Source organism: Chenopodium album, chromosome 26 (genome assembly GCF_948465745.1).
Source record: "Chenopodium album chromosome 26, dcCheAlbu1.1, whole genome shotgun sequence".
Taxonomy (NCBI): Eukaryota; Viridiplantae; Streptophyta; class Magnoliopsida; order Caryophyllales; family Amaranthaceae; genus Chenopodium; species Chenopodium album.
The window spans coordinates 18,069,417-18,081,584 of record NC_137859.1 but is presented as its reverse complement, the minus strand read 5'-3'; the positions used below and the strand labels follow the sequence as shown (position 1 = coordinate 18,081,584).

Sequence of the window (12,168 nt, the reverse complement as noted above, 5' to 3'; positions counted from 1 at the left end):
GTTTTGACCGAGTCAAAGTAGATTGTTCTTTTCCCACTTTTTCTCTTTAACTTTTGTATATATATAGTGTACTTTTCACCTTTTGTTTTAATGTAATTCATGCACTTTCTCCTCCCATTTCTTAAATACTCCTTTTATTCTACAATGATGTTCATATTTGGAATCTTTTCCTTTTAAAAAATAAGAGAGAATCTTCTAAATTTATCTCAATCTATAAGAACAAATATAGTCCTATAGGATCTTATTTGATTCGTCTTGATGAGTGCATTGTTACGGAGTACTATCTTAACTTTTATTCCCTTTGTGTTTTAATAAGTGTTACACTTTCACTGACACATAATTTTAGACAATTTAATTGACTTAAATAAAATAAGAGGTAAGTGAGGTAATTAGAGTATTAAAAAAAAATTGTAAAAGAAAGATAGTGAGGTAAAGTGGTAGTAGATTTAGGTGAGAATTATAGGAGAAGAGAAATATAATATTAAAATGTAGGTTTTTGTCAAAGAAGAAAATGTAACACCTATTAATCCTGATTGCATTTACTAAGACTCTTTTATGTTCACCTTATTTTTACTTATTTTTAGAAAAATAAGTTTAGATAAGTTCAGATTAGGGTTAATAAGTTCAAATAAGATAAGTTCAGGAAAAATAAATTTAAATAAGTTAATATAAGTTGTGATAAGGGTTAATCAAGGCTACTCAAGTTCAATTTATAACTAAAATAAGTTCTAATAATTTCAATAAGTTTAGATAAGATTAGATAAGTTCAAATAAGTAAAAATTAGTTGAATAGAACACACTCTAAATGTAGCACTTATTAAGGGCCTGTTCATATTTACTTAATTTCAGTTCAGTTCAGCTCCAATCAGTTCAGTTCAGTTCAGTTCAGTTCAATTCCAATCAGTTCAGTTCAGTTCAGTTCAGCTCTTAATTTCCCTCTCACATAAAATATTCATTTCAGCTTAAGTCAGTTCAGTTCAGTTCCAATCAGTTCAGTTCAGCTCCAATCAGTTCAGTTCAGTAAATATGAACAGGCCCTAAATCATAAAAGGTGTATGTATAATTTTTGCTAGTGTGAAATTAAAGATATTTACGGCCAAAGATGGATAAAAACTTGCATCGATTTATGTAAATAGGAACATCATTTCGAAACAAAGGAGTACGAAAAAACATAAATAAAAACTATAATGAAAAAAAGAAGATAAAAATAAAAGTCATGATTATTAGCTAATGTATCATGTATGTGTTGCAGAAAAAAAAATTAAAAAGAAATACTACTCAGCTTTCACATAGGAGAGTGGGACTGTGGGAACTGGGAGAGCAGTAGGTAGTAGTAATATTTAAAGTATTTTTTTTTTTAATTTATAAAATTTTTTATTAGCTGGCAACAATTACGTAGTTGATTTATTCCCAAATTCTGCTTCTTCCTATTCTCTTTCCTCTGACGCTACAGCCCGTAACACAAACCAGAAGACCACCAATGTCGGTGATATATAACTAATTAACTATGGCTATGGCTGGAGAATATCAGAATACATGACATGACTTAGGCGAGAAAAGCCCCTATATATTTGGGCTTCGTAGATGTCTCATGAATCTCTAATTGCAGATTGAGGGATTTTTTTTTGGTTTCGTAGATGTCTCTTAAATCTCATATCAACGAACGACGCAACCCAACTCGGAGATGAACAGTTGAAGAAATACGATTTTCTTATTTTTTATCTCTAGAAAATTAAAGGAAAGCAGATGTAATCAACACCATATTCACAGTATACTTGGAACAAATGAGGTAAATTCAACCCTTCATTAAATTCACACAACAACTACCAAGTACGGAATATTTAATAATCGCTACCGAATTATCGTAACCCAAAACTAACGTCGTCTACCAGGTTAATAGATGGTGTTGTGACGGTAGAGTACACTTAATTTGCATTCATAGTGACTTGGCAGATGACTATGATTACTTATGTGCTGGCAATATTTTATGTTCACCAATATTACGAAATGTGCCATTAGATTAACAACTCTCGTTGATCAAAAAGATCAACTGGGGCTGCCCCCTAAAGTTATCCATAAATTAACCGTATTACAAGAAACAACGTTTTAAGAAAGACTCATTACCTATGGTAGTGAGCACCACCCTCTCGTGGCCAAATTCAGCCTTTAAATATGATTTTCGGGTAGTTTTTGATTTTTAACGAAGTTTTTTTATGCTTAAAATTTTATCCTTTAGTTTGATTAATAAATTAATTATATTTAAAGTTAATTAAGCATGAATATATGTTTTTATTGAAGTTTTAAGAGATTTTTCATCATGTTATATTGTTGGAAATTACTTGTGTTAGTAATATTAACTGTTGGTTGTTTTCTAGGAAGTGATTAAATCCTAGGAGACTTTTAATTGAGTATAAAAGTGATGTGTTGATAAAGTTTTGAAGGGTTTTTAATTAATCTAAAGTGCTGGAAATAGTTTCTAAGTACTATTTTTGATGTTTTATAAAGAGGGTTTAATCACCCATTAAAAAGGGCGATTATTAGGGGCTTTAAAAATTTTTTTAGATTTTTATTAAACTTTAAACTTGCTGTAATTTCATGTATTAGAGTGTATTTTAAGATTTTTATGAAGAAAATTTAAAGAAATAAATATAAGCCTTTAATTTTAATTAAAAGGAAGGTTTAAAAGTGTTGTTTAATTGGATTTTAAAAGTCTTAAGGTAAGTTAGTATTGCTGTAAATTTGGTTGTTTGGGTATCGATTGAAACTTAATTGTTTGATTTAGGAGAGGACTTTAAGGAAGGTGATTTCTAGTTGGTTAAGTGGCCAATCTATTCGTTTATTCAAGGTACATACGAGTTACGAAACCTTGCCTTTAAAAACATTATGTTTAGGATTGAAATGAGAACTTATATCATGTATAGAGAAGACTGGAAATAATTATTTGGTTATACATTGTGATTTATGATGTGCACTATTTTACCTGGAAAATAATATTTATGCATTATCCTTGCAAGATATTAGCAGCGGAAAAACCGACGTGCTACCGCCACGTGTTCAAACGTTAAGACTATATTAGATATTAGTAGCGGAAAAACTAATTCAGTTATAAATAAGTTTCAAAACCACCTACTAAAACAAATATTACTTGGCAAATATTAGTTAATGCATAAATAATATATATATATGGAAAATATTTCAGAAATGAAGAAAGTAAACAAATTTTAATATGGGCCAGAGATAGACTGAGTAAGAAACTTGAAGTAAACGCACAACACAAGTCTTGTGAATAAAACCAAATAGAAAAAGTCTCTACTATGTACGTCCTTCTCTTGGCCTTTCTTCCCTCGCTTTCGAGTCTATTTAACTCCAACTTTGTCTTTCTTATATACTCCTCCACCTTACATGATCAAGTCATGTTTATTTCGTCAACCCAACTTCCATACCTCAACTAAACCACCTTACCTTTTAAACAATAATAAAAATATAAATAAGCCAAGGATGAACAAGGAAGGGAGGATGATGGCGGTTCTGCTGGTGGTGATAGCCGTTGCGACACGATGTACAAGTGGAAGGTTTGTGGTGGAGAAGAACAGCATAACGGTGTTGCAACCGTATAGTTTAAAGGCAAAGCATGATGGTTCAATAGCAAATTTTGGAGTACCAGAGTATGGAGGATCAATGGTGGGTTCAGTGGTTTATCCTGATCATAATATTAATGCTTGTAAGAGTTTTGATGGTGTTAAGCCTTTTAAATCTCATACTTCAAGACCTACTTTTCTCCTTGTTGATCGTGGAGGTTTGTTTCCCTTGTACCATTTTCCCTTGATCTTTCGTTTGTTTTTAAGTTGATTATTGACTTTTTTAGTACTTATTTTAAGTCTATGCTAATTTTCAAACCCCTTATTTTATGTGCAATGTGAATATAAATATTTTGTAAATTTTGTTACACGTAATTAATGATACTGTCGCTACAAAAATATAGATGGTGACACTAAACATGTCATTAAAGGAAAATGTTAAGGACCAAAAGAATTAGTCATTACAACAATTTTAATCAAATTCATGCCGTTAGTAGTGAAAAAAGCAAATGATTTTAGTTTTAAGGTAGTACTAAGTTACTAACAACACAAATTGTTCATATATATATATATATATATATATATATATATATATAGGGGAGGGATCCGGTGAGAATAGAGTAAAAATTTAGAACATGTGAATAAAAATTTAGAACATGTGACTCAAATTAAAATTTTGAACATATGAGTAATAATTTAGAACATTTGTGTGATTAATAAGTTTAGAACATCTGATTTAAGAATTAGAACAAGTGATTAAATATTTATAAAATTTGCTTTATGAAATTTTAAACATACTAGTAAAATTTAGAACATCTAATTTAAGATTATGAACATGTGAATAAAAATTTAGAACATCTGATTTAAGATTATAAACATGTGAATAAAAATTTAGAACAAACTAATATAGAATATAGAAAGTGTGAGTAAAGTATTTAGAACATACGAGTAAAAAAATAGAACATATGCTTTGAAATCTAGAACATATAATTAAAATTCTTTAAACACACGTTTTAAAATTTAGAACATATAAATAAAATTTTGGAACAAGTTATTTAAAATTTATGACATCAAACTTAACTAATTTATGGTTTAGAACATGTGAGCACTAAATAAGAAAATTTGATTTAATTTAGAACACCTAGGAAAAAGTTTAGAACATCAGAATTAAAATTAAGAACATATGAGTAAAAATTTAGAACATAAAAAATGTTCTCACATAAGAAAAATTCTCATGAGAGCCTTCCCCTATATATATATAAAAAGTGAGTTATTAAAAGTAGTTTTCTCCACAAGTATTGCCTACATTAAACATAACCCAATTAAATAAGAGAGATAAGATGTAGTATATTAAACCAACGTTAAGGTAATTGAAGACTTTCATTTGATTAGTAGCAACTAGCAACACAAGCAAAGGAGAAAATTAATGTAGAATAGTAGATAAATTTTTGGTAGGCTAATAGGAAAATTTAAAAGAAACACTATTAGATATTTAAATACCTTCTAATATTATTGGAGTATGAAAGCAAGGGGAGTAGCCCCTTAGCCTAACTCAACCTGGCTCCGGTACCATGATAAACGGGTCTAAGTCACATCCAACACAACTGTCCAATTCATACGACGAAGGAGGTACCACCTCAAAACAAAATGACAATAAGGGGAGTAGCCCTTTAGCCTTATAAATTAGACACAACTTTCTTATATCTTCAATGTTACTTCCCAACACTTTCTACACTTTTCAATGTGAGACAACACACCACTAACATGTGAGTTTTCTCATGGGTTGAACAAAGACACACGGGATATTACTTAAGGTACACATAATGCTCGCACTAGGCTGCCTTCATTCGGGATCTCTTTTATTTATTTATTTATTTATTTATTTATTTTTTGTACGGTAGCACACTAGTAGTTGATGATGGCTTCAAAGCCTACAATACCATTTTTTTTTTTTTTATTTTTTTTATGAAAGAAGTCCTAAATGACATTAAATTTCATTAATAATAGTCATACAAAGAATTAATCAGGGAAGGGCTAAGAATCCAAATTCATAAATATAACAATTTAACACATTCTCGGTTCGCTGTATCATACAACTTTTTGAGTGGATCCGTTGTCGCTTCGCAATTTTGTGAGAAAGTAAATTCTTGTGTTGATCCGTAACCCGAATTCGAGCCATAATCAATAGTAGCCCCGCACAACCAGAGACCAAATTAAACACCAATAAAACCTTGTCATTCGAATGAGATCGAAAAAACCTTGTATATATTTCGAAGGATATAAACTCTTTCTTTCGAGGGAGACATTATTGTAAACTAAAAACCAAAAAACTTAAAAAAAAAAAATAAATAAAGATTGGGGCTTTCCACCTGTGAAATCCGATGGAAGCCCCTTTAAAATTGACAATGGAGGCTAAAGTTTTTTACCATAAATGTTATATATTGGAATATTTTGATTATGGTTTAGTTGATTTGAGAAACAAATACAAACGAATCCACCTTTCAAGAAATCAAGCAAGACTAAATTGAAATAAAATTAGATTTTTTTTTTTTTAAATTCTTTAATCTTTGATTAATATAAGTTGCTACCCTTAATTACAATGATCGACTTGTGATTTATTTCGAGTATTCTTAATTAGATTACTACCAAATTACCAATATAAGAAATGAACATATATGTGTTGTGTAACCCATTAATAAGTATTATGGTGTATGTTTTGTTTTCACTCCCAAGATAAGCAACCTGTTCCTAATAATATCAACTATCAAGTATCAATTTCAAATGACGTGAACTTATAACTACCTACTCAACAACTCTGGATAATAGCTTCTTAACAACAATCTAGGTATTTCTGTCAGAAAGGTGCTTAAGAAAAACTTGAAAAGCTATCTCTCTAATGCTAAATTTAAATTAATCCTTTGACTTGGTTGATCTAATTCATTTGTTGGAATATCTTTCTAATGCTAACTTTTAGAGTATGGCTTTGTTTGGCTGTTCACTACTGGTCTACTGGATATTTCTTTTGGCTTGTCTGACCTAGTTTTTATATTGATTTTTCATGTTGGTTTTTGAGTATTAGCTCTTAATAAATATGTTTGGTAAAGTTGGCTAATTACTGCCGATTGTTTTATCCATAATGACTTTTAAGGGCATCATTATATTTATCTTTGTACATCAGGGATAGAAATGTAATTGTAAGCATTGAAAGCCAACGGACAAAAAAAAAAAAAAAAAAAAAAAAAAAAAAAAAAAACCAAGTTCTACTAGCTTTTGGCTTTTAATAAAAAGCTAGCTTATTAGCCAACATTATAGCAGAATAACCCCGCCGGCAAAAAGATTTGATGTATGTTTGAGGTTTGACCACAATTAAAAGCTAAATGCCAAAAATTATGAAAAAGTTGTTTACCAATCAAGCCCTATATATAATTCCATTCATAAAAATCACAATCTCATGATAAATAATTTGACACTCCCAAAGAGTGTTTATACGGGTCCGTTTTTTTCAATCTAGTGAAACACGATTTCTTATGGAAAACAATTTTCAAAGAGAAAGGATTTGTAAAGTATCTTTCCTTAGTTTCCTTACAAGAAGACTAAAGAGAATGAACATTGTAGATAATAGGAGAACGAACTAAAGAAGTATAATTAGTAGGGAGAAATACGAATCATTCCTTACAAAAGGAAAATGTACATTTTACACATTAAGAAAGCTATTTTACACCTTCGGAAAAATTGTCTACCACAGCTCAACAAACTAAAAATTAACATTGACATTATTGCAAATTAGTTTTCCATTGTTTGGTTGCGTACAAGAAAAGTTCATGAAAATCAAAAGTAGGAGTGGAAATGTAAGGATGGATGAAAGGGAAGTAAAAAGAGGGCAAGGAGTAGGGAGGAAGATGTGGCGTCCTTCATTTTGTAATGGAAAATGTTGTTTTCCATCATTTCGAAAATTGTTTTCCATCCTTTTATTACCCAAATAAAGAAAATGGAGAAAAAAAATGGGAAAATCATTTTCCATTAAAACATTTTACATCAAATCAAACGGAGCCTATTGTCACAAAAATTAGTTATGGTTTATAGTTGAATATACAAATTATATCATATCATAGATTATTTCATAAGATGATATCATATCCTTAATCAAAACATAACTTCTACATATACATAACAATAATTTCATAAAATCATATCATATCTTTGATTACAAGGGTACATTAAAAAAAATCATATCATGACAGTAATTAAATCAACTGATGCTCTGATTCCTGTAAGAAATAAAAACAACATTGCTGATTTCATCTTCATATTTTGTCAATAGAATGCTACTTTGCCCTGAAAGCATGGAATGCACAACAAGCAGGAGCAGCAGCAGTTTTGGTTGCAGATAGCATAGATGAAGACTTAATAACTATGGACTCGCCGGAGGAAAGTAGTGATGCAGATGGGTTCATTGACAAGCTTGAAGTCCCTTCTGTTCTCATAGAGAAAGACTTCGGCGACAGCTTAAAAGACGAATTAAAGAAGGGTAATGAAGTTGTGGTAAAACTAGACTGGTCAGAGGCAATGCCAAACCCGGATGGTCGGGTTGAATACGAGTTGTGGACTAACAGCAACGATGAATGTGGAATTCGATGCAAGGACCAGATGGATTTCATTAAGGACTTTAAGGGTCATGCACAGATTCTTGAAAAGGGGGGTTATACACTATTTACCCCTCATTACATAACTTGGTATTGTCCTGAGCCATTTCTACTCAGCAGTCAGTGCAAGTCACAATGTATAAACCGCGGAAGGTATTGTGCTCCTGACCCTGAGCAGGATTTTGGGGAAGGATATGAAGGGAAGGATGTTGTGTTTGAGAATTTGAGGCAGCTTTGTGTTCATACTGTTGCGAAATCCGAGAACAGGTCATGGGTTTGGTGGGATTATGTTACTGATTTCCATATTCGGTGTTCCATGAAGGAGAAGAAATACACTAAAACATGTGCTGAGGATGTCTTGAAGTCTCTTAGTAAGTCATACTAATCAAACTATTTCCTTAATGTTATAAAAGTTCAGTTTTGAAACTTGTGAAATTTTGATCTGTTAATGTCTTTTTGCCTAATTAAATGTTTCTCTTATTCCAATAGATCTTCCAGTTGATAAGATTAAAAAGTGCATGGGAAATCCAGAAGCTGATGCAGATAATGAAATATTGAAAAATGAACAAGACAAGCAGGTATGATAACTTTAGCAGTTTCAGAAATATTGTTTAAAATAACTTGTTACAATTTGAGCTATGATAATATAATGTTGTATCTCACTTTTAACACAGATTGGAAAAGGATCTCGTGGTGATATCACTATATTGCCCACATTGGTTATCAACGACGTGCAATACAGAGGTTGGTTTGCCTAGTTTACTATCCATTCAATATAGACTGCAGATCGAGCTGAAGTGAATATTATTATAATGTTTTTGCTTCACAGTTCTGATGTCTAAAGTGAAAAGGGTACTATAATATCAAATAAGAATGATTATGTTGCTAATGTCATTTGAGTCAAACATAACATGGTCTGGCTTGAAATCATTGGTATCGAAACATGGTCTAACTTGAGGATGCCCATAATCAATGAAGCTGCTGTTTAATCATCTTCTTATCAAGCAGTTTTTTGCCCAATCTATGCTTTTCAATTACGTGAAAGAACTACAAAAATGTTTCCCTTGCTGCAGAATTCATTTGTGGAACAATACATAAGTGTTCGTCTCCTGATTCTTTTCATCGCAATTGTTTTGTTTATACTTCCCTCTGCAGCATTCCAACTTTTCCAGTTGTTTCTCTAATATTTCAAAAATGACAAGGTTTTCCCTGCTTCCATATTAGTCGGATTTTGTATAATGTAGATGAATTACTTTCAATTGTTTGATGCATATGTCATGCCTAACACTTGAAACAATGCATCTTATTACTCAAAACAAACCTTGTGCATAAACAAATTGATCAAAAGACCCTATATTCTCATCAATGTGTACCATTTTGCTAGGCAAACTGGAGAGAAGTGCTGTACTGAAGGCCGTATGTTCTGCCTTCAAGGAAACAACTGATCCACCAATTTGTCTGTCAGAAGGTTCATCTGCAAGTCCTTATCTACACTCACAAAAACTTTGGCTCAGTTTCTGTTGTTGATACTAAATGTTGCTGTTAAAAAAACCTGCAGGAATTGAGACTAACGAGTGTCTTGAAAACAATGGTGGATGCTGGCAGGACACACAAGCCAACATCACAGCCTGCAAGGTATTAGGTTTTCTTCAGGTCATAGCTGTACTTTCCATATGTTTCAGAGCTGTTCTTTTCACAGATAATTATTTACTTAACTGCTACCAGGACACATTCCGAGGAAAAGTTTGCGAATGTCCTCTTGTAGCAGGAGTTCAGTATCAAGGAGATGGTTATACAACTTGCAAAGGTAATCTGCTTGTGCATTACAAATTTACAATTATATCAGTTTGACAGTTTATACTTCCAAAAAAATGTGTCACAGACCAGAATCTATTACTAGTACTAAACTAGTAAATTTATGATAGTAACTGTAAATCATATTACAGAACTGTATAACACATTGAACAAGATACAATATTAAGCAATTATGAAATTATGGAAGAGAAGACTATAAATTGCACCAAAAGTCACAATAATGACATCAATGCATATGAAATTCCAGTTTCATTTTTCACTTTTGAAATTAAAGATTATTTTAGCAAAATAGTATAATATCACCAGGTCATTAAGGTTGATACAATTCTAAACAAAAGCTTTCACCAGCTTCTTGTTTTCTCAGGTTATTAAGGCTAAATAGTTTAATATAAACTTGTTATCAAGGTTAATAGTTTAGTACGAAGTATTTGTTTAGTCAAGCAAAGTTTAATATCTGTATCTGTTTATTTAACCACGGGGTACATCATAATCTAAATCCTTCAGTTTGTGTCCTCTGTTGGTTTAGTCTTTCTTCTCATTATAATAACAAATGGCACCAATAGTGGCTCAACCTAAACAAAAACTAAAGGGCACTGCAAATACATTCCAGATTTCATTTTCATACTTCTCATCAGGTGTTTGGTTCACGTAATTAAGGTATCACGTATGGGTTTAGGGGAGGGGAGGGGGGGGGGGTGGTGGGCATGAGTTTGACTCATTTTCATATTTTTAAGGTATGTATCCAAAAAAAAACTTCACTCCATAATCAAACCAAATATGGTATTACGAACGAAGTTCAAAACCCATACAACCAAGCTTTCATTCTTGATTCCAACCCCATACTAGTTTATGAGCCAAACGCCCCTTTAAAGAGAATTCGAATTTTTTAAAAACATGTTACATGACATGTTGATTGTTGGTAGCTGCTGTCAAGTTCCACAGTCTCTTTTGTAAGATCATGCATGCTTTGTTTTTGCAGCTCATGGACCGGGCCGATGTAACATAAACAATGGTGGTTGCTGGTCAGAAACAAGGAATGGCAAGACATTCTCGGCTTGTTCAGTTCAGTAAATCTGATTGTTTTGTCATACTATTTCTTTTTACCAGATTCATATTCAATCCATTATGAATCTCATGAGCACTGTAAATTTTTGTATTTTTTTTTTAACTTACTCTTTGAATGTAATTTAGGCATTAGACCTTTCTGGCTGCAATTGCCCGGAAGGCTTCCGTGGAGATGGCCAAAAGTGTGACGGTTGCCACCTCTGTCCTCTTCTGCCTTATAATCAACCTCAAGCTATTAGACAAGAAGTTCTAATAAAATTTACGTAGTATTTTTTTTTTTTTCAAATGCCAGACATTGATGAATGCAAGGAACGCGCTGCTTGCCAGTGTTCTGGATGCAGCTGCAAGAATACGTGGGGTGGTTATGACTGCAAGTGCGGAGGAAATCGCTTGTACATGAAAGATCAAGACACATGCATAGGTAAATTTCGCCATCTGTTATACAACCAAAGCACACATCAGTTAAGATGCTAAAAATTTTATTTACAGAAAGAAGCTCCTCGAAATCTGGATGGTTCCCAACTGTTATGGTCCTAGCAGTCTTGGCTGGTTTCGGCTCAGCTGGGTATATATTTTACAAGTACAGACTCAGGGTAAGTCATAGTAATTGCTCTCTGCTTATGATCATAGTTCTTGAATCATCAATGCCTAATCACGATATTCGAGTCATGGCATCGGAAAGGCTGACATAACTTCTCATTTCATATGCAGTCTTACATGGACTCTGAGATAATGGCTATCATGTCCCAGTATATGCCCCTTGACAGTCAAAATCCCAGAAATGCTGAAACCCAAAACGCGGAGATTGAACCTCTACGGCAACAATCTTCAGTTTGAATCAACTAAAATGTAGAAGAACGAGTTTTAATCTGTAGATATGTGAAGGAGATACATAGTTGGTTGATAATCCAAAACACAATTATGTACACGATAATGAGCTTTTCTTTTTTTATTGCATCAGCACTGATAATTTGTAAACCAAACCATGAAACTGCCTGCTACCGATCTAACCTAACTGAATGGAGCCCCGTTATTTGGAAAAGAAAACAGACCCGGGCCATTTTATT

The 12,168-nt window shown here is 32.3% G+C and overlaps 1 protein-coding gene across 1 annotated transcript; it reads left to right on the top strand.

The window, feature by feature from the left end:
- Positions 1–3,383: 3,383 nt before the first annotated feature.
- Positions 3,384–12,084, top strand: LOC145616252 (vacuolar-sorting receptor 6-like). Its single transcript, XM_081670948.1, has 12 exons — positions 3,384–3,796; positions 7,900–8,592; positions 8,711–8,799; positions 8,896–8,965; positions 9,606–9,689; positions 9,780–9,856; positions 9,947–10,028; positions 11,016–11,098; positions 11,228–11,291; positions 11,394–11,522; positions 11,591–11,694; positions 11,813–12,084. Exons 1-12 carry the CDS (start codon positions 3,403–3,405, stop codon positions 11,936–11,938), a joined length of 1,995 nt encoding a protein of 664 aa, XP_081527074.1. The 5' UTR covers positions 3,384–3,402; the 3' UTR covers positions 11,939–12,084.
- Positions 12,085–12,168: the final 84 nt, after the last annotated feature.